The sequence below is a fragment of the Protopterus annectens genome, chromosome 3.part0 (assembly GCF_019279795.1).
Source record: "Protopterus annectens isolate FY-2018-M chromosome 3.part0, PAN1.0, whole genome shotgun sequence".
Lineage (NCBI taxonomy): Eukaryota > Metazoa > Chordata > Ceratodontiformes > Protopteridae > Protopterus > Protopterus annectens.
The window spans coordinates 1,182,820,411-1,182,844,782 of NC_056731.1; the positions used below are offsets into that span (position 1 = coordinate 1,182,820,411).

The window sequence follows — 24,372 nt, forward strand, 5'->3', positions numbered from 1 at the left end:
ATGAAACTAAAAGAATGATCTTAAATGATAAAAAAAAAACTTCTTCCTCCACCTCCAACACAAACACCTTAATAATCCACAAAAATTCTGGGCAGGCTTAAACGAGCTCCTGCACCCAGGCCAGGCAACCACCCCCACTCCAACAACTTGCAAACAACAGTGCCCTGTAAACATTGCTAACACATTCAATAGTTTCTTCACAGAAACTATACAATCCCTGGCCACACAATTCAAACAAACAACCAGCCCACTCCCCTACCCATGCCAGCAGAATACTACAACTACATCACATCATCTATTTACCTTCGATCCAGTACCCATATCCTCTATAACATCTCTTCTTAAAAAACTAAAACCCACTAAGCTAGCATCTGACCTTCTCCCAGCTGAGTTTCTGCAAAAAGCAGCTGAGGCCATTTCCTATCCCGTCTCCATAATCATAAACCGTACCTTGTCAGAAGCCTTAATCCCCTCCATATGGAAAATGTCCCACATTATTCCTCTCCATAAAGGTGGTAGCTCACTAGAGCTAACCAACTACAGACCTATAGCTATACTCTCACCCCTGGCCAAAATTATGGAAAAGTGTGTCCACAAACAACTGATGGAACACCTCACCAAAAATAAAATTCTAGCCAACTCCCAACATGGCTTCAGGCCAAATCACAGTACCACATCAGCCCTACTATCCTTTTCTAATACCATCAATAACTTCAGAAACAATAATAAACTATCATCTGCTCTTTTCTTAGACCTCTCCAAGGCCTTTGATATGGTGAACCACATTCAACTCCTCCATACATTAAAAAAACTATCACTCAGCAATTTCACGCTGAAATGGTTCCAATCCTACCTGTCCAATAGGCAACAGGCTGTTCTATGGCAGGACAAATTATCCACATGCCTACATGTTACACTTGGAGTTCCCCAAGGATCTATTCTTGGCCCTCTTCTCTTTACCATCTTTGTTAATGACCTGCCCACAATCACCCCCCCATGCCACATGCATTCAATATGCAGATGATTCGACTATCATCAGCACTGCCTCCAACTTGGCAGACCTCACTGCTTCAACCCAAGACACCTTCAACCTAATAGAAAAATGGTTCTCAAGTCGTCAACTAGTTCTCAACCCCAACAAAACAAAACTACTTACTTTCTCACCCACTAACAAGACTCTTCCCCCCACCTTCTCTATTACATTCTCCAATGGAATCACTATATCACCAGAAGCTCACACAAAGCTATTAGGTGTTACCATTGATAACTCCCTTAAATTTGACACCCATTTTAATCTAACCATCAAAACTGTCAATAAAAAGCTTGGCTCTCTCTATAAAGTAAAACACTTTCTCACTCCTCAAGCTAAAATTACAATTGCCAGCACACACCTACTATCAACTCTTTTCTATGCCTCCCCCCTCTTTACAAACCTAAACAAGACAACCCTTAACAAACTTGCTTCTTGTTACAATCACATAGCTAGATTTGCCACAAATTCCACCTTTAGAACACACCACTGCACTAACTTGAAGCAACTAGGGTGGTTAGAGTTTTCCAGCCAACTCCATTTCAACCACCTCAAAACGGCACACCAGATACTGTATCACCCAGAGAAAACACCAGCTCTGAAAAACATCATTCACCCCTATATTAACCTGCAATCTTTACGCTCCTCCAATAAGATCTTAGCTCAAACTACCAAAGCCAATAATTCTGCTGGGGATTCTCTATTCTCAAACTTTGTAGGTAAAATGTGGAACTCCCTACCGACCATGCTCACCTCAGAACCTTCACTCCTACAATTCAAAAAAAAGCTTAAACCCCATCTCAATACTCTCTGGCAATGTCCCTGTTCCAGACCTGCTTAACCACTATCATTTACCCTTCTCTTACCTCACTATCCTTAACCGCTTTTTAACAAGGCGCCTCGCCTTTGTAACTGACCTATGTTTTTTTTTATATGCTGTTATTTTTTTCCCAAGATGTGATGTATCTTTATATTGTATTTAGAACTGAACTATCTTCCTTTTTTGCATTAACAATGTTCATATGTCTGTTATGTACCTGGAGCTTTTCTCCCCGGGCCTCCGCTGAAAATGGACATGTATCCAGTCGGACTCTCCCGGTTAACAAATGTAAAATAAATAAATAAATAAATGTGAGAGTCTGATAAAAGACAAAGGTGCAATAAAAAATGAGCAACTAAAAAAATTGCCTATTTCATCAGAAGCAATGATCTGATTAATGAAAGCTGATGAACGTGGGAGGTTGGTGATCGACACAGTTGATTACATGAGAAAGTTTGTAGTGTTGAACAACTGACACAGGCACATTTCAGAAAAATGAAATAAATGCTGCCTATAGAAATATTGATGTATATGTGATTGATTTGTTCCAACAATGTTTTATTTCTTCCAGTTTGTACACCTACTCGAGTTAAAAATACCAGAAATATAAGACAGTACAGAGGATACGCCATAATGCTCCTTAGTGGTGGGTGGATCAAAAACACAACTTCTTATCCCTATGACGTCCAACAGTTGAAAATGGCTGCTGACCTATTTACAGTTATCCCCCATAATAAATGTTTAAAATGGTTTAACGAAATATGTGAGGTGATGGAATTTTCTTGATTAAAAATTAGTATGTTAAATTAGTTCATGGAATATGTCTTGAATAATGATTTTGATGGGGAGTTTTGCCCCAAAACAAAGTGGCTGCCATTGGAGTGGCAGCCACCCCCACTTATGCTAATATAGTACTTCCACACGAAGAAACCAAGGTTTGAACTACAATCTAGATTCAAATATAATTTAACACGCTAAGATTTTTGGATGACATTTTTATATCGTGGATTGGAAAAAAATTCTGAGCAGGAATTTTATATAATTTTAGAACACAACCACAGAATTTTTCCAATTTGCTTGCAGTACATAGGATGGTATTAACTATATGGATGTCCTGATGAAAAAAGGCAAAGTTTAAAATGTAAATTAAAACACCACTGGTTTAAAATGTAAATTAAAACACCACCGTCTAAGATAATTAAAACTACCTTCTGCAAGTAAATTGCTCCAAGTTGAATGCTTGTTATAGAAACATTCTCATTCAATCCAGGAGGGTCCTGTGAATTCAGTCTGAGCTGCCACCCCAATTCCCTTGAGTCATGGACAGTTTTCCACAGTCCATACCTGGGATTTGGTGTAACCTTCTCTAAAACTCCAAATCTAAACAATTTGACCCGTGCACTCTATTTTATTTTCCTGCGGTGGACTTTGGGGAAATTGTCCTTGAGTCAAGGTAATTGGTGTGGCAGTTGACAGGACCCTCCTGGTTTAAATGGGAATGTTTCTATAACAAGCATTATAAAACTTGAAGCTACGTACTTGTAGAAAGTTTAAAAATATTTTAAATCTGTAATGTACATGAAGTTGATATTTTCAAATCGATACCTTCACTTTTATAGCAGTCATCCTTCTAGAGAAACATATAGTGACAGGACTAATGGTTATATTTTTCAGGGTAATACCAGATGGCATTATTTTTAAATGAAATGACAACTTTGAAAAAGAAAATTAAAATACATCTGTATTAGCATTTTAATTTCATGTGCAGTTAAATTACAGCAATAAATATTTTAACATACATCTTTGAAAGAATCTTATTATTGGTGTGCTAATAACTTTTAAAGATTTAAATGTGTCTAATTGCATTCGGATGGATTTAAGTGTTTCTTTTTTCACTACTTTGGTCAAATTTCAAATAGCTTCAAGTGTTTATGGGTATAAATTGCTGTGCAAGATTTACCTAGTCAGTTCTGAAGTCCATTTTAAGATGAAAATGATAAACTTAGTCTGTGACATGCCGCAATTTCTATCCTGGGACGTAACTTTTTTCAGGTTTGGAAAGTGAATGTTTAACACGTTATCTTTGCAAGCAGTGAATGACGTCTGTCTCTCTCATGAATGCGCACATGCACACACTAGCACGATCGAGCATGTGCACACATTCATACTCACTTTTTCAGAGGGATTTACTCATTGGGAGTTACTGAATGAGTCATTAAAGAACCTTGACTACAACATTAACATTTTCCATGCTTTGTACAGTGCAGCTGAGGTAAATTCTTCAGTTACAGAATGTAACATTAATATACAAAGACTTTCCTTGCTTCATCTAACCATGTTTGCTTAAGAAAATAAATGCACCTCATTTGATTCTCCTGTGTTCCCCACCTGTTTAGAAATAGGTTCAAGAGCCCCTTGAAAACCTGAAGTAGAGGAAAACTCTTATTGCTGCGGTTGTCAAATTCTTTCTCCACAGCATTCTTTCTGTAGATCATAGGCAATACAGTGCTGGGGAGAGGTTTCAGCAGGGCATTACAGCATCAGTAAGAATCTTCCATTAATCTACCCTTTGAGAGCCATGGGGCCCAAAGGTAAGTGATATTCTCCAGGAGACCAAGGTGTACACATGGGCAGCAGCAGTACAGAACTATGAATAACTGGGTGAGTACCATATCTGGAGGGTATTCTTTTTTCTTCAGTCTTCCTTTATACTTCCTGGATAACCAACCCATTCGGAAATGAGACATGGAATGAGGTTTGTAGTTCGGGGAACTACACATTCCAGACTTGGCCCTTCAGAATGCAAACTCTGGATTGAACAAGTACACTAAAGGTCCCATCCAATTATCTTTTAAAGCCATCCATTGTTTGTCTAATGCACCTGTGAATTTATTCCAGTTCTTAGCAATTCTGATTCCAAGGTATTTATGAAGTTGATTCCAAGGCCTTTGTAATATTAGACAATTTACATAGGTAGGTACTAGGCTATTGGTCCTAGGGCCTATATAAGTCTAGCCAAAAAGGTACCCTGTCTTTCACCACCCTAGAAAATTATTTTCCTGTGCCTCTGTCGAGCAGAGCCACATGCTTGATCCTCGGGGTGAATTCCCTGTTTCCCATCCAATCATCAAGATTTTTCATGAAGAGTGCTAATGAGGAGCTTTGTTGGATATAGATAGGTAGTTTGTTCCAGAGTATGGGAAGTCTCTGGGACAGGAATCTATCCCTGCAGCATGTTCTGTTTATTGTGGTGACCAGGTTTTTCAGTCCCTAGAGCATGTAGCTCTGAGGGACTGGGATTTCTTTAATTGGAGCATGTCCAACAGCTTTGGGTTTGACATAGCTTTGTATGTTAGGCAGAGATAGCCTCTGAGTAGGCGATATGCAACGAGTAAAACTGGAGATTTTTTGGGGGCATCTGTTTGAGGCTGGTAATACTCTTTGTAAGTTATTTCTGTGGCCTTTCCAGTTGCAGATGTCTTGTGAGGTGCATTCCAAAAGAGGTTTTGTACTCTATAATGGGTCTAATGAGTGACTAGCAGAGGGGAACAATGGCCTCTTTTTTTTCCTGGATGAGAAACCTTTTGTGATGAGGTGTGTCACGTAGAAAGATTTCCTGACTACTGTGACAATGTGATAATCAAAGGAGAGACTACTGTCCACTTGTGTCCCAAGGTCTCTTAGACATTCAATGTTAAGTAGACTACTGCCTATGTGGTAGTTCATGGGTACAGAGTTTTTACCAAAGGGGATGACCATGCACTTTTTGACACTGAGCTTGAGGCCATGGCTTAGACACCAGGCATCTGTCTCAGTGAGGCCCTTTTGTAGGATGTCCACATCGTTAAGACTTTCGATTACGGCTCCTAGTGTGCAGTCATCTGCGAACTTCATTAACCAAAGACCTTCTTTGTTAGCCTGTACTTCAGAGAAGTAGATACCAAACAGGAGAGGGCCAAGGACTGAACCCTGTGGTACTCCCAGTTGCCACTGGTCTGAAGTCAGATTTGGAGTCTGCTGCTTTCACATTGTGGGTTCTGTAAGTGAGCCAGTTGGCAACCCATCATGTGATATAGGGATTTATACCTAGTTTTTACCACAGATACCAATATGGATGTTAGACATACAATGTGGTTTTCCAAAAAACATAACTGTACATCTGACAATATTTTTAACCAGTTGTTCCTTATACAGATTATGTAAATCATTCTTAAAGCTATTGATTTCTTTACTATTTAAAATGGTAGCACTTGCTTTAATATCAGCTGCATATTTTGCCATCCAATATGTTTTAGACAAAGGGGGTTAATTGGAATGCTAACCAGTGTAGGTCTCAGAACAGAGCCTTGTTGGACTGTAGTTCTAGGTCTGGCCCAGTAAGACTAGCAACTTTTTACCTTCATTCTTTGGTTGCCCACTTAATTATAAATGAGTTTGTCAATGTAGTAGTTGTCTCTAATCACTTGAAGCATTTGTCAGACTGAGGGATGCAATACCCACATTTGCACCAGTATCCCTTATCTTACAGATTGATTTATAGAAGCCCATCAAGTTTGTAAATGTGGACTTGTAATTTGTTTCAACACAGTTTCATTAGAGAACCAGTTTTGCTATTAACTTGTAAAACTGCCAGTAAACATCTTTAATAATATTTACCCACTAATGAGGTTAGTGTGATTGGTCTGTAAGTGGAGATTTTATCAAATGCACCCCATCTTTTGAATGTGTATCACAATGGATATTTTCCAGATACCCAGTACATAAGACTGTGCAAATAGTGAATTGTATAAAGAGGAGTACATGAATACTATAACAGGCTGTCCATGATTAAAAACAATGAAATGGAATCACAGCCTAGGCAATCATTTTTAGCCCTAGATAGGCTGATACCATGTTTTCAGTTATATGCGGAATGCAATTAGATTTATTTATATCAAAATTAATCTATTCATTACTGATGGTTATATTTACATCTGAAGTAATTAAATATATTTGCTATTTAAATGTGCATGAAGGCCATCGCATGATATAACTTGACTAATACAATTGTCATTTTTAATTTTTTTGTTAAGTTTTTTTTTTTTTACTGTTGTTCAAGTCATCCAATGTATTATATCGTTTATCTAACCTGAAGGAATCCCTTATTGTTTCAAAGCTGGTCTTTCACTGTTTGTTCCTTAGAGAATAGCCCATTAACAGTCTTTGCCTTAGGCAGGTTACTTTCTATAAAGTGAAGATTAGCATTCATTGACTATCTTTTCTGACAGAGGCATGCCCATGTCTTATGGCAATATCAGTTTTTTTGTGTTGCCTCTCTCTTTTTATCTGATTTTTTATTAAAAATGTTAAAATATTAATATATGATGGAAATATTATAAAACAAATATGCATATTGAAAAGAACAATAATAAACTAAAATACATTTACAGCGGTGTCTACTATAAAACAAAGCTTTTTAAACAAAAAAATGTGATAGTAGTATGTTAGTTTAGTCTGCTTATCCAACAATTATTTGACTTTCAACCATATATTATATGAAGAGGTGATTCTAGATGTTCTTGTCTTGATTGTGATAATTTCAAGATGACAGATTTCAGTTGTCAAGTGTACAAATTCTTTCATAGTAGGAGTAATCTGATTCTTCCAGTTCCTGGTGATGACTTTTCTTGCTAATGTTAAAGTACTCCATAAAAGAAGGCATTTTATTTTCATGACACAAGTGAGAATAGGTGTATTAAATAAAACGAGATTTACTTGGCATAAATTTATCATGAAAATCAGACTGAGCGAAAAGTCATATTGGGAGTATTAGTTTTTTTACCATCTTCAGTTAACAAGTCTAAAATAATTCCAATAGTTTTCTCTGTGATATAATGTTGATTTCTTAAGTACCTTATATAATTTAGCAATCCCTTTCCAATGATATTCTGGTGCATTAGAATGAGAAAATCAATGAATGTGGGTGAAGAATTTCTAAATATTGGTTGCATTAGAGTAATCTTATATTCTACAAATTTGAATTTCTAACCGCATGTCTTTGCTCAACTCAAACTTATTAATGATATGGTTAACATTTTGTAACTTCAGATTGTCTAATAATTGATACCAGTGTGATAAACTGCAATACTGCCAGCCCAGCTAGATAGAATTTTGTAAATAATTCTGTGTCATTTGTGAATAGTAATATAATTTGTATACTTGCCTTAAAAATGTAAGAAAACTGTATGTTCTGTAGTGAGCTTCAAGATTCTAACCACAGTGCACCCTGCTGGAAAAGAGCAGAAATGCGTATAATCTATATGTTCATGCAAATGTATGGTTTCATAGTAGAAACTGGGACATACAGAGTTAACTTGCAAAACTGTAAGAAAATAAGTTGATAAGTAAAGAGTTTTATGATGTGTTATAAAGTTAGTTTATCTCCACTGAGAGACAGGATGCCTAGGCTAGGGGCTTCTTTCTATTGTCTGGAAACAGAGGTGACTACGGGTTTCCAATGTAATTGTTTTAAGACTTTCAGTTTCAGGCAAGCTGAGAGAGAAGTATTTTTAACAGAGATATGTTAAAATTTAAGTTCCTGCTAGCCTGGGAAATTAGGCAGAGGTGTCCAAGAATGATGTAATCTGAGATGATTCGGCAGTAATGTGCATTATTAACTTAAGAACTATCTCAGTGCAAAAGTCAGTACATTTTGTATTTGTGTCTGGATTTGTAAACATCCATTCAGCACTTCTCATCTGTATTTGCTTGGCTGTGTAAGTAAGTTATTTAGAACATAGTTTCTCTTACAGATAGATAGGAATATAGCAAGATTAGCGTAGATGTTTTCTTTATTTATGTGAGACTGTCCTACTACATTATTTTTAAAGCATTTCCTGTGATTATGAGCTCTATTGTCACTTTGCAGAGTTAATGAGTATTGTTTTGTGCTTTTATTATTAAATGTATTTAAACCTTTTAATTGTGGCTGGTTTGCTTACATGTATTTGGTTATGCTATACATCGCCTTAGTTTGGTCACACTTATTTGGATAATTGTAACATTACACAGTAAGATTGTGGACACCTTTGTCAAGGGCCTTTATAGGAGCTGATAAGTAGTGGATGGTGGCAGTGATAACTACCATATACTCTGGGCAGAAGGGGGGCATAGTTAGTGAACCTGTGCCAGCATTCCCCAGGATTTTCTGTGTGTATATAATTCAAATCTCAAAATGTATGCGTGTCAGTTACTTGGGCAGGGACACAAAGCACTGGTTGGACAGAGAGGGTACTGCAGGTTTTGGCTTGACAACTCAGTTGAGATCTTAACTCTGCAGCTGTGCCAGTGGAGAGTCTTATTGGGGATTTGGAGAGAAAGGGAGAAACCAGCTGCAGACTGACTGTGATTTCTGTGTGCTCTTAATGGAAATTGTACTCTACCGTGTGTGTACTTGTTATCCTCTCAAAGTGCACATCCCTCACTGGAGTTAGTGGTGAGGATTCAGGCTCTTTGATTACTGGGCCAGTGCAGGGGTGTCACAACCAGCATAATAGGTTTTGTCTTTAAATGTAGTAATTGTTAAACATATTAATACTGTTTTGAGTATAGTCAGTTGGAAATGCAAAGAAAGTCCATGCTTCAGTGTTCCTGAAAATTAATTTTTAAAGAAGGTTATTGTGTTAATATAATAAGAGTTAATGGGTTTGTTTATGTTTTCTATAAAATAGTTTTTAACTAACCAATGAAATCTATTAGTAGCTATTTTAGTATGACATGATTTTGTTAAATTATTGGATTTACACCAAATACCTCCCTGAATATCTTTCCATTTGGCATTATAATTGGTATTTGACCAAGAAATTATCGTCTTAATTAAGGAATATAATTCTAAATCTGGATGACCAATACCACCTGATGTCCAATCTCTAATGTGATGGTTAAAAGCCCATCTAGGCTCATTAGGAAACCAGAAAAATCTCAGAAACGAGAATCATTCCTCTCCCATTTTTTTGGGCAGTAGGAGGGAGAAAGATTATATTATATATAAAATTTTATGAAGAATAATCATTTTAATTAAGGATTGTCTGTCTTCCATAGTGAAAAAAATTCCATTTATTTAAGAATTTATTCCATGAAATTTGTTAATATAATACGGGTTGCTATATCTTTAAGATATCCGACAACAATCCAATCCCCAAGTAAGTGATTTTACCATCTTTCACAATGAATTTATGTAATTTCTTACCTATTTTAATAATACTGCATTGTAATGAATAGGTAGTATTTTAGTCTTATTCTCATTAAAACCGAGTCCTGGTTTCATCTGGAATGTTTATGTTGCTTGAAATACTGCAATAAGAGAAGAATTGCGGTCTGTCAAAGTTAATATGATGTCATCTGCAATTTGTGTTTTGGGGATTAAGTAATTATTTATTAGTATGCCTTTGTTTCTATTTGATCCTGTATAATTTGCAAAAAGGTTTCATAACTAGAGCAAAACGTAAAGGGGGAAGGGACAACCTGTTTAGTACCTTTTAGTAATCACAATTGATTGGGAAGTATATGGGCCTATTTAATATATGCAAAGGAGTTTTCATAGAGGCATTTGATTAATTATAAGACATTGTTTGGAAAATTACATTCTTCTCATACTAATAGTAAGTACTCACAGTTATCTGAATACAATGCACTATTGATACCCAGACTAACCAAAGTTGATTGTTTTTTTGAATTGTTATAATCAATTACTAATAGTATTCTTGATAAAGGTGTCCCTGTTCATTATAAACCCAGTCTGGTCAGTGTTAATCAACATTGGAAGAGATTGTTTTATTCTAGAGACATAGATTGCTATGAATATTTTATAATCTACATTTAATAATGAAATTGGTCTATATAAAGAACCTTGAACCTATATAAAGAACCCTATAAAGAAAAGTCCTTGTCAGGTTTTAAAATTAGGGATATTGGGATATATTTGAAGGATGGTGGTACCTTTAGAAGTCCTTTAACTATTGAAAATAACGCTAGTAAAATACTCAAACCATCCTTGGTTATCATCTTGTATAGTTCAGGTTATTCTACCATCTTTTCCGGGTGCCTTATTGGTTTCTAATTTATTCATTTGAATTTTGAGTTCAGATACTGATATAGGTTGTCATTTATTTTTATTTGATCATCTGACTGTCTATTTTCAGTATATTTTTTATAAATATTTTAATTAGATCTTGTGTATCCATTGTTGGCTTGTGTTGATTAATCTTTTTAAAATGAGACCCAAAACATCAGAATATCTGCTATTTCAGTAATCTTTTTCTACTAGAGGAATATAATTGTTTGGTGTGGTTAGATTTAGCAATCATTTGTGTTGTAGTTGCCAACTTATGAATGGATTTAGGATGTATGGAATAATTATTTTAAATCTTTTAAATTTATCATAGTTTTATGTTGTAACATTTCTAAATGTTACTGTTTACACTATTTATTTTTTCTATTAAGTTATTTCCTTTTTGGCTAATTTTAACTTTATTTTCTCCTGTAAATCTGTCAATTCTTTGTCCCAGTGTTTGTTTTTGTGCATAACCATCTTCTAATATTTTGCCAAAAAAGTATGTTTTTAAATAATTCAATACAAAAATCTCTGAGGTGTTTGAAAGAATATGCTCAAAATGGTATTAAGGTTGAAAGTACAAATATGTAACATAAATAAGGTATAAAATAAAGCTTGCTTAAGTGTAGAAATAGAGTTTAGCAATATCTGATCAGCAGCCATATTAAAATGACTGTGGCTTGAAAAATAAGGAATTTGCTTAATGGACATGTTTTCTACAGAATCCACAAGAATGTATGCATTTTACACTGTCAGCAAAAACGCTGACCATTTACAGACTTAAACAGAATGTATGCATTTTACATTGTCAGTAAGAGCAAAAATGTAAAAAAACACTGGATGTATGCAGCTATTTTAAAGAATGGAGAGCAGGAAAACAATGTGTACATGTTTTTATTATATGACTGTTAAACAAGGAAGTTTGAATGGATATACTTTTATTAAGTCAGCATTTGCACAAGATGTTTTTTTAAAAGACAATACCAGTATTATTAGTCTACAGGATGAAAACATATTTTTCTGGAAACACCAGCAAACAGATGTTTTTATACAGAGATCAAAATAGAATACCAAGGAGAAAAATGGGATGTAAACCCACTGTAGACTATAGCAGTGTTCGAGGTAATATTGTATTTCTCGCATCATTCATTTTGTTTGAGAAGTAAAGTAGCACAGTACCTAAACCTGTAACAGTAGTTTGTGTGATTTGTTATAAAAAGTTATTTATTGGTTATTGCTTTTATGACCGAGTTTGATGCTGCATTAGTGTATATTTTGCAAGTTTCTGTGGGCAACAGACTGTAAATGAAATTATAACTAGACTTTGATTTCAGCAAAATCCAGCCAGCAAGACCTTAGTGTCTTAAGTAGACTTTGGTTCCAGCATAGTAAGCAGCACCTTGATAATTAATTCTTCAATGGCGAACCAACCTGCATTCGAAAACAAGGGAGTGGTAAGGCCTGCAGAGGGTCACTTCAGTCAAATTGCAGTAACTAACATTTGTACATTTGTGTAAATCCTTAACAGAAGTACTCCAGTTTATGCAGCTTGGAGTAGTAAAGATTCTCAGACATCTAAATTCAGATTGAGCCAGCAGTCCAGGAAAGTCACATTGCCATAAATTCTTCAATAAAAGGTGGACATCTACTTTTCACAGCAGTTCTCTGCCCGCTGTGTTTCACCAGCTTTTCAAGTGACTCTGAAAAATTTCCAGCCTTCTGCAACAACAGCCTGATCACCTGTTTTCTTGTTAACTGGTAAGACTTTTTTCACATTGTCACATTTTTAGTATGGATGCTATTAGACAGAATTCAAGCAAGTGTAAGAAAACATTTACTCTTAATGTAGCAGAACAACCAGATAAAATATGGAGTAAATTGCAATGCTGGTATATACAGCACATTAGTAAATGTAAAACCTTATTAGGGCAAGTCGACATACAGGCATTCTGTAAGTGGATTGGAACATTTAATTGGTATTTGCAACAAAAAATGAAGTATATCATAATAAATGTTTATTGTGTGACTCAACAGAAACTGCGTTTTGTGTGCCATGCCATAAGTATTGCATTATATTGGTAAAAAAAATAAACTGTAAAAACATACCTTTTCATGATAAAGAATTAACTAAGGGTAAAGTGTTTCATTATATCCAGATTTAAAGCAGTTATGTCCTGTTAGTACATTAATTTCTGAATTATAACAGTCACATCTGTTATTGACCGAATCCTCTGTAGATCTTGTGATAACCTTTAAAAATTATGTACAAGCGTGGAATGATGCCACGACTGCACGTACAGATGAAGACAGTAACTAGGCTTATGATAAATTGACAGAAGAATTTAATAAAATCTTAAGACAAGCAAGGTGAGTTTAAAAAGTTTAGAAATGACATCCAAGACCTCAGTCAAAAATGGATAGGAGCCCTGCAGTCAAATGAGAAATCTAATATCAGGTATCCTACATCCCTTAAACAGTTAGGCAGAAATGACCGACCTTAAACAGCGTTTGAAGAAAAAGGAAGAAGAATTAGATGAATTAAGTGAGACGTACAAAATACTGTCTTAATATCCCAGCTTAAGGAAGAGTTGAAAAAAATACAAAACCAGTCCAAATTATAAAACGGGGACAGAGAACCACTATAGATTTATATACACAGTCTGTTATTTCTGAGTTTACCCCAGTGAAATGATAAAAAAGGCATATTTTATAACATGCTTGCATTTGAAAAATGGGCGGCATATACAGCAGAATCTGGTACATGGACAGATACATTACTTAGATGTTTCTGGATTTTCATACCTAAATGTTTTAAAACTTTCATTCAGTTAAAGCAAGATGCTTCTCACACTAAAGTTGGACATATGATAGCCATTCCAATGGCATTTACACAAGGGCAGCCGCTCACAGCTAAGTAATTAGATAATTTCAAAATTACTATTACAGATAAATTAATAAAACAAAGTGAACATTTTAGGCTTGCCTTTCAGATCCTACATCAATAGTTAGAGACATGGGAAAAAGAAAAATACAAAAACAGCTAATACATTGCTTTTTAGAGCAAGTCAAAGAGGTTCCAGGGGATATTAAATGCATCTGTGAAAAAAATTCTGATACCCTCACTAATTTGATACAAAAATTAATGAGGGGATGAACTATGGCTGATGATGGGACATTATATTCACAAAATATCTTTGCATTTAAAGATAATAGCCATTTGAGGTAATTGGTGAAGTAAAAAATGGGATGGCAATGGTGGTGTGACCAACCTCTAGCAGAAAGAGGTTCATCTGCACCACCAGCTCTTGCCTCTGTCAGGATTAGGCACAGGTAATGAACCAAAGGCACCAACATGCCTCTTTCGTAAAAAAAAAAAAAAAAAAAAACAAAATAAATAGGACATGTTAAGCAAAATTGTGATCATTATAAAGCTTGGTGTAAAAAAGAAGGAAGAATGGGGTATTTCCAAAAACAGAGCCAAAAAATTTACAAGAAAAGTCAGAAAAGCAGGATTATGTACAAAAATCTTACAATATTAGTAAAAATAGCTATGAAGGCCATCAGTATACAGGAAAAGGGAAAGTATGTCCTGTAGATTTTCAAGCAGTTTCGCCTGTAAATCCAAAAACATTTGATAAAACAGGCAGAGGGAATAGCTAGGCAACAATTAAGAAAAGAGATTGAAAAGCCTAAATATGTAGATCACTCAGATACAGAGGAAGATGACAAGCAAAAACACATGAGGTATGTCATACTGTATTTGACGATAAAGGGGAGGATGAGTGGATCTCCTTACAATAGGGATTTGCCCCCCTCCCCCACACACACACACACTCTGGTATCTTTCCTGACTACTTGAATTTGTATCCCTGGTTTAAAATAAAATAGAGGGAATTCTAAGAATATACTCAACAAGGTATTAAGGTTGAAAGTACAAATATGTGACATAAGGTATAAAATAAAGCTTGCTTAAATGTAGAAATAGAGTTTAGCAATATGTGATTAGCATCCATACTAAAATGACTGTGGCTTGAAAAATAAGGTATTTGCTTAATGGACATGTTTCGTACAGAATCAGCAAGAATGTATGCATTTCAGACTGTGAGCAAAAAAGCTGACCTCTTACAGACTTAAAAAAAAAAAACAAAAAAAAACTACCCCCTTTACAAACCATTATTTAATCCACTGATGACAATTAATATGCATTTAAAGTTGGCCATACTACAGAAATAGGAAAAATGTAAAAATTACATATAATACCCCCATACATTTGTAAATAATATGGTACTGAAAAACTATATTATATCCAGTGAACTGCTTACTCGTAGATATAGTAGACTTCACATTGGTATATTTATTGATCTGTCTGGGTCCAGTAGTCTGGAATCATGACCACCATTTTCAGTCACAGTATTCTAAATTTGCAGGCAACATCCTCAGTGCAGTTGGTTATCACTGATCTGATTTAAAAGTTTGGGGGTCCATTTCAGCTGCAGACTTCCCAAGATTTAATGGCTTTGGTTCTATTTTTGATTGTGATTCTTTCAGCATGCCAGATCTGATTTCCACTCTGTATATAATGCATGTATATATTTTGCTTTGCCAGTGACTTTTTAATGTCATTTATTTATTGTCTTTATACCCTAAGCTAATTAAGATGTGTATGTATATATTATATTTTGTTACTCTGTTTATAGCATTATCGACTCTAATATGTTTACACCTGGTGAGAATGAAATAGGTACAATTGGATAAGTGCTGTAACCCAGTTAAATTCAAAATAAAAAACTTCATGATGACTACTGTTCTCATCTTAAACATGAAATAACCTAATGTTTGTCTTTTCAGGACTCTGTGATTCAGACAGTTAGTAGTGTTTTACTTGGACAACATGGCAGTTCGTTAACAAGCAAGGAGAGGATGCAGTATTCTACCCGGCTTGTTGAGCAACCATGAGAGTCTATCAGTGGGCCTTCAAGTCTCACCAATGTTTGGTTTGTCAGTTGCTTTACCTGGAAAGCTAATACCTTGCTGGACAAGGCCTAACGATTCTTTTCCTTGATGTCCCCAGAATAGTCGGTTGTTTGGTTAACCAGGAAAATGTTTCATCTGTGGGGTAAAATCCAGCATGTGTCTTTAATTCATGTTCAATGTTTCATCTGTGGGGTAAAATCCAGCATGTGTCTTTAATTCATGTTCAACTAGCACTGTCTCCCAATTACTTTTTGCTGATTCCTCCTCTGGTGGAGGGGCCAGAATAGCCATGCTGTGGTCCATAAATGGCCTGTCTTATGCTTTCTCTTTCCTTTGAAGATGATTATACAGAACGTCATATTACATGAGACCAGAATAATTTTCCTAGCCTTCTGACCCAGGCCAAAATCATTCACTCTTCTGAAATCATATCTGTGGGAGAAATCACTTTGTAAACTTTCTAGATGCTGCAGTCTTTTGCTATCAGGTAAACCCTGCATGTATCTTGACTCACTAAAGCTGACAACATGGCTTCAGTTCCATTAATGGGCATCAATCCCTCCTTACCAGAGAAGGTAGTTGTCACCATCTCATCTTCTCAGAGGTTTTACAGTCCCAGTTTTGTTTTGGATCAGTCTATCTATTTTTCTATATGGACTTCTATTATGAGTACAGATCCTTTTATCCCTTTCCCTTTGATCCTGACATAACCAAAATTTTGATTATGGGTTTAGTTGTTTTTCACTAAAGTTCACTTTGGAGTTGTATGTATTCTTCTGCCACTTCTCTCAGAAATGTAAGACCTTATGGGGCACCTTTCATCTAGGGTCTTTGTTGATGATTCTGTTCCACCATGAGACAAAAGCTCAGCTAACCTTTTGACCATGCTTACTTACATGAAGTTAATGTACCAGTCTTGGCGAACACTGTTTTCAATTACCATTTCTTCACTGTTAAACCCCTATAATTATTTACACAAGGATACATGGTGTTCAGACAAACAAATCTCACCTTTATGCCAATCATACCTCTAGTTTAATTTAAACCAGTCTGGCAACATGCCCATTTTCTTTCCCCTATACTTTTAAAAAGAGTTGTATCATTTTGGCAGCATGTTCACAGTTACTCTGGTTATTCATGGTTAGAAAAAAATCTTTTTTTTTCCCCAAAGATGCCCAGATATTTATTACCTTTGTAAAGTTTAAACTGGGTAAAAAGGTCTCCGAGTTCACCCATGTCAGGTGTTTATCCAGTTGTATTCAAATTTTATGTTAATTGTGTAAAACTACCAGTAGCGGCTGGTGACTTCAAATCAAAGGGGGGCTGCAGGAGACAACTGGGTGAGGTGAATGGGAAGGGCTGTGGACAACTAGAAAGGGGTGGGGCTATGGTACAGTGAGATCATTGCTGGCCATGCTCACCCATTTACATGAAATAAATGCTCAGTCACAATGGCACATGCTGAATACTCTACACAGCACATCGTTACATGTATATACAGGTAGTCCAATCAAGACAAAATGAAGTGGAGAAGAAAAAAAATATTTCAATGCATTGACTGCATGGCAGCTTACTTAATATCTAAATGGAAACAAAAATGATGAGGCATGAAAAAATAAATTACTTTTTAAGTACATTCCTGGAATGCCAGTCAAAATAAAGTATAATAAAAATGAGCAGCACTCTACTCAAAACATTTCTTGCAGTTCTAATTATAATTTATATTCAGCTTTATAAAAGTACCAAGTAACATGATGAAAGTAAGCAGTCTCTGGGATACCCCCAGTCCTCACTTGTAAAAATGTTTCTTATCCAAGAAAGACCTGCTGCCTGACAACTATCTGCTTGTTTCATGGGGAAAACATGATCAAAGTAAAAAATGAACAAAGAAGCAAGCTCAAGATAAATTTCTTAAGGGATTACTGCACAGGTTATGGACCACACATAATAGATTGGCATCCCGTTTAGTTTATGGGTAAAGCCTGCCAAGATGACTGCAAGTCTCCAACAAATGTAATGAGCTTCTGAAAATACTGTAATCCTGGCTTGTACTACCACTATAATGCTGTCTGTCATCCAAAAGAAACAAGAAAGCAAGTATTAAGTAAAGCTGCATGGATTACTAGTCTTACAGCATACATAATTAGGCATTCTTATCAGTCTTAATAGAAGTAGCCCTACTTCAGAATCTTATAAGTAACAATCCCAGCTGCATCAAGAGCCTAGCATTTTGCATTTGCACCCTGTGTCACTTACAATGGAACCATATAACTCATCTAGATCACACTGTGCTGTCTGTATAATTTTGAAAACTGTCCCATTACAACTACTGTCATATGCATTTCACTACCTAAGGCTTGTATGTTATCTAGTTGTGTAAATATTCTCTACATGGCAATAGCATAAATGCTTTCAGTGTTGATAATTTTTTAACAGTATGCTTATTAAAAGTTACTTGCATCTTACAATCTCGGATAAGCTTACCTGATGGTCATTAAAGCATTGCTACTTAAACACAGAGAAACAACATGCATTTTCTGAATAGTAAGCATAAATGAACAGTATAAAAATATGACAGAAAACCAACATTCTGCAAAATCAAGGACAGATGAAAAGCCACTGTAGTACTTGTGATATCTACCTTGGATGGGGGGATACTCTGCACACGTACACTGCATAACTGCTCCTTTCCTTGCTTGGACATATCCAGAGTCACTACATGGGGTGCAACAAGTATGTCACAGTTTGAAATTTCTCTGGTTGACAGTGTTCGCCCTGACACATTTGTCATAGCTCTTAACCTCAGAGCAAGAAATCTAGACAAAGCCATAAATAGAAGTGGGACAAAGGCCCAAAAATAAGGACAATTTTTAAATATTGCTCTTCTAAACTTAGAAAGATAATAGCATAATAGGTCTTGCATTAGTATGAATTTTCTGAAGGGTATGAAATCTGAAACTCAAATGTCTGTCATTATTTTCTAACTTCAGTCTTTAATGATTTGCCATTAATTTGTCAGAAAACCACAATTTTATGAAAACAGACCAAAAATGTGATGCAAAACTATAAAATAGCCACAAAATACAGCTGGGAACCTGTTAATGACCAATATTTACACACACACACACACACACACACACACACACACACACACACACACACACACACACACTCTCTCTCTCTCTCTCTCACTCTCTCTCCCCCACACATGCACACACTCTCACACATGCACACACACACACACACACACACACACACACACACACACACACAATCTCGGTCACACACACGCACAGAAGACTGTGGCTGAGAAAAGAGAACTTTGATTATGCCCTGCTTAGATAGTTATGACAGTATCCTTCACCCTGACAAGTGGTTTAGAAAATAAATACATGGCAAAACATTTTTTATGGTTTCTCTCTGCCTTCACTTTTGCTTTAGTGATGCACCTTGTATTTATTCACATTTTTGTTTCACATCTGTCAGCTTGAATATCTACTGGGAGAGGCTTTAAAGGGGAAAGGCTTGCAGAAGATAGAGCAGGTCCTTGAAGAAGATGCCCTGCCTGTTCAGAAATGTAGCAGACTGTTGATGGGCAAACTGGATAAGTTGGTTAATAAGGTAAATGTTCCAGTGATTTCTGTTAAATTATATATGTGGTAGATGAAACCATATATATAAATGTTGCTAAAAATGTACTTTTTTTCAGGAACTGGACAAGAATGACTTCAAAAATGTTTCACTGCTGTTAAAATGTGTTCAGTGCTTCAGTCGAAATGACTCTTCTGATGGCTTTGTCTGGCTACTTCAACAAGGACTTGTAGCAAAGATAGGTATTTCATGTTGAAAATATGAAACATTTTAGTTTACTCATTTATGCATTGAAACATGCTTGCGTCTTGCTTTCACTTATGCAAGTGTAATTTTGTCTGCATATTTGAATAGTTGTTAAATCACTTTTCTTGTTCCAGTGTGTGAATTAGAGTAAAAGACTGCATCAGTTTATTGCTGACTTGCTAAGATAACTTTGTATTTCACTACCTATTTAATCTGAGTAGTACAGTTTGCATTTGTTTTATAACATGGAGGCTTATAAGCTGTCTAGCCTTATAAAATACACAGCTGTAATTTCAGGCTTGCATTACATGTTCAGGAAATGATAGAAATCCTGTGCACAAAAATTTCTAGTTAAATATTTTGTTGTGCTGCATATAATACAAAAAAAATACTTAATACATAGGCTACTCATGTGTAATGTATCTCACTTACTCTTTATCCTTCCAGGGTCTACAACTTTCTTTTCCCCACTCTAAACTTCACCTTAACTCCAGAACCTTCCAGTTTTGAGAATCCTGTTTTTCCATCTTCCACTACCCATTTGCTAATATTTATTAATTATTCCTTCTCTTAATCAGTTACTTTTCCTTACTTTCTGTAACCCATAGTGTGTTGTCTTGCCATACATATCACCAATTCTTCTAGAATAATTTTCCTATTGTTTTTAATCTTATTTGATTTTAAAACAAAACTATCATTTACACAATTGTTAATCTCATGAAACTAAGTACATACTGCTTACAAAGTCCATAACAAAATTCAAAATATTTCTAATATACTTTTCTAATAAGCTTTGTAATTTTTCCCGAGCAAATAATTTCTCACATTTTTAGTTCTCATGCTTATAGTGTTACGTTATTGCATATTGATTTGCTAAACATATAAATTCATTATTGAATGAGATAGTAGTCTTCATTTTCCAAATTTTTTAATAATGATTTTTCTAGCTACTGCTAAAATACTCAATAGAAGAGGTTTTTATGATACTGGAATCATTCTGGTATAGATGTGTTAAATATAAGAGAATTTATTGAATATGATTGTAGCTTAATTTTTTCTAAGTTAATAGAAAGCTTGTGTTGAAATATGTCTGTACATTTCTTGTTTAGATTTTTTAATTGCATATGTACAATTATAGCATTAGGTTTTAAATTAAGGTTTAATTTGTCAATTTCCATTTGGAGGTTTAATTCATTGTCTCATTCTTTCCTTTTTGCTATACATCAGTTTTTAATCTTGCCATATAAAACTACTTTCAGTGTATCCCAAAGAATAGAATCAGAAATTTCTCCATGATTGTTAAGGGCTTTGAATTGACTGATTTCAAGTCTTTTAATTTTATAATATAATCAGGTATTTTTTGACAATGAATTGCATTGTTTTGGCTTATTGTTAATTTAAATGTTATAGCATTGTGGTTAGACAGTGAACAAGAGACAATCAGTACCTCCTCTGTCTTAGAATATATCAAATTTGAAACTAGAACTTTGTCAATATTTGTTCGAGTTCCAAATCTATATGAATAATGTGTGAATGTCAAATAATTTGGTAGATTTAGTTTAGATACATCTCTCAGATTCATAGAATTTATGTAATTATTCAAGTGTTTTGCTGTTGAGGAATTTTTTTTTTATTATTTGTAGTTTCATTGATAAATAATATACATTTAAAGTCTCCAGCAAATAATGTTTCACCTTTAGAGTATGCTCTAATGTCTAGGTGTTTAACAGTGTTCACACCCATGCCTGGTATCTAGTATGCATTTGAGTATGTAGCATTTTTAATCTAATTGTATTACTACTACTATGCCCAGCGTTCCATTTTTTATCCGAGTATGAATCTATAATTCTAGGTGTTCCTAATGTTTCTCTCCATAATGTTAAAATACCTCTTCTTTTAAACTGAGATCCCACTAAAACAGTATAATTTTTTAATAGGGGGTCTAAATAATAGATACTAAATGTGTTTCTTTTGAGAAAATGATATCAGATTTGTGCAGCAAGTCTTTGTTTAGACTACATCTTTTAATCAGATGGTTCAGTCCATTAACATTTAGCAGCTGGAGATACCACAGAGGTTCCTGATCAGGAGAATCAAACAGCTACCCTACACAGATAGGCTAAAAGCCCTGTCCCTCTACTCAGTGTAATACAAACTTCTCAGAGGTGACCTCTGTCTGGCATACAAAGCAACCTCAGACCCCACCTTGATTGGACTGCTGCATATCCACAAGTCAAGCTCCACTCAAGTAACTCACATGCATGACCTCAACCTGGTCTGCGACATCAGTAGGACTTGTTAATGGGACAGATTTTTGTCTGAGGGACTACCCCTTCTGTGGAATAGACTCCCTCTCCATGTCAAGCAGAGTACCTCATTATCCCTTTTTAAGTGCAACCTGGATAACTGGATGGGGAACAGAAAATACACCCCTGGTGTCCCTGCTGGAGAGGGGGCATCAGGTGCTGACTTTATTGGAACATGGGCTAAATTCTTAGCTAGGCTTGTAAGGGCCTTAGGGCCAATAGCCTAGTAATTTCCCATGATACCTATGAAGTACACTTACAATATTCAGAGTCCGTTTCTTGTGAGTACTGAATAATAAATGTGAATATAATTAATAATATAAGTATTTGTTTATGGACAGGGAAAATCAAAAAGAAAACCACAGAATAATGAACATTTACAACTTTCAGCATGGAGCACAGCATTCCAGGCTTGATGAATTTTCCATTCAAGCCTCTTCCTAACCAATCATGTCAAAACAAACACTATTTTGCTGCTACTTCTATCAACTAAACATCTAATTACTTAATAGATTATTATATATGAATAACTATGATTAATTTACCTAGAGAGAGGAATATTAAGTGATAGGCTTACTGTATACTGAAATCCATGCATGAATAAGGATACAAATGCACTTACAAAAGTAAATGATTTAGAATAAAATATTATTTTGTGAGATTCTATTTAAAGGTAGTAAGCCCTTAAAATACTATTTTCCTATTATTTTTCATGGACCCATTACTCTGAGCATATTTTTGTCCGCACATCTCCCATAGGACCACCTGCATGTAACAGTGGCCATACTTGTACTTCCTCCTCATGTGTTACTGGTTGCATTATTTATTTATTTTTTTTAAATCCATATGTCGTCCACCACCACCACCACCATCATCATCACCAGGAGCTGTGGTTTCCTCCTGTATTCCCAAATGACTGGGCCATTTGGCTTCTCCAAACTGTTAAATACTTGTCTGTCTACATTGATTGAGGGCAGCAATACAAACATTTTTTTTGTGAGGTGATTATGAAAGACCCTTTAAGTAGTTAGAGAAGTGGAATTTGGGGAATGCCCCACATTGAAAAAGAGGTTTACCACATCTCACTTGAGATGAAGGCCAGATTCTGGGTCGACAAATGGCTATTGAAGTTGTAAAAAAGCTGCAGGGGCTGGCAGCTTTTAATATGGCTCCTTATTAGCCCTGTTTTAATAAGATTGCTGTAATCAGATAGCAAAAGATGGCAAGATTCAAAGGAAGGATCTAAAGCTTTTCAAATTTATAGGCCAACTAACCTTATTCTATGATTTGGGTGGTGGTATTAACAGAGAGAGACTTATCCATCTGCTCTCCAACTCTTCCAGGGTGATCTTTGCAGAACATGTTCTGGGCACTTCATACTATATGAATAGGTGAACAAACTCTTTTGCTGATGCTGAATATCTGCTGCCAACGGTTCTTGTCCTTGTTCACTGCATCTACCAAGCCCATCTTGGACTCCCAGACTATACTCAACCCACATCTGTGCTGCTGAAGAGATAGAGGACACTGGTGTATCATCATATTACCATCTGGCAGAATGACCCAAATCCCATCACCCTTTTGCAGCCTTTCCAACTGCATAATAACTGACTTTTGAAAGAGCGTTTATGCTGATTCCCATGAACAACCTCCCAGTTAAGCAGAGTGCCAGCTATGTAGCATGGAGGTGGTCAGGCTGTAATGCTCACTTTATTGTAGTGAGCCTAAGTTGACCCCCCCCCCAGGATGGGTGAGCTAATATCAGCCACTTTCTCACCTTGAGGCTGTTCTTGTGTCCACACCTCTAACTGAACCCAGGGCATTTGTGGTGCAGTAAGGGCTGTATCTCCCTGCATTACAGGACTGATACTGATGCTGAGATATTTGGATGGAATTCTGTGCATATTTGACTTACTGTCAATGGATCACCTGTCTGAGGTTTTAGAAGGATTTAGGACTTAAACCAGCTTTCAAAACTATGAGCCAGGTGACTGGACCTTCTCAAGAATTGCAGGGTGCTGATCAACTGCCTTCTGATGCATAGTATCTTGACAGAGAGGGGGACTAGGCTAATGCACAAATTTTCAACCATCTCTTTATTTGCTGGCATTTGGGCCATTTTATAGAATGCTCATGCAGAGCAGGTTGGTGCTGTGACAAAGGAAACATTGCCAGACCAGCGATCTTGAATTTTGTAAATAATTATACATCACTTATGAATATCAACATGATTCATTATAAGATGCTTGTGTTACCAATTTATTAGAACTGTCTCTCATGTATATATCAAACTAGGTTTGTACAGACATGTGTT

General features: G+C 35.7%; 1 protein-coding gene across 1 annotated transcript in view; it reads left to right on the forward strand.

Moving 5' to 3' along the window:
* The window catches only part of LOC122797011 (synaptonemal complex protein 2-like), a 345,314-nt gene that overhangs the window by 219,443 nt on the left and 101,499 nt on the right, over positions 1 to 24,372 (forward strand). The window contains exons 2-3 of the mRNA XM_044065782.1: positions 19,402 to 19,536; positions 19,625 to 19,744. Coding sequence (XP_043921717.1) covers positions 19,402 to 19,536; positions 19,625 to 19,744 — 255 coding nt within the window. The remainder of the gene's footprint in view (positions 1 to 19,401; positions 19,537 to 19,624; positions 19,745 to 24,372) is intronic.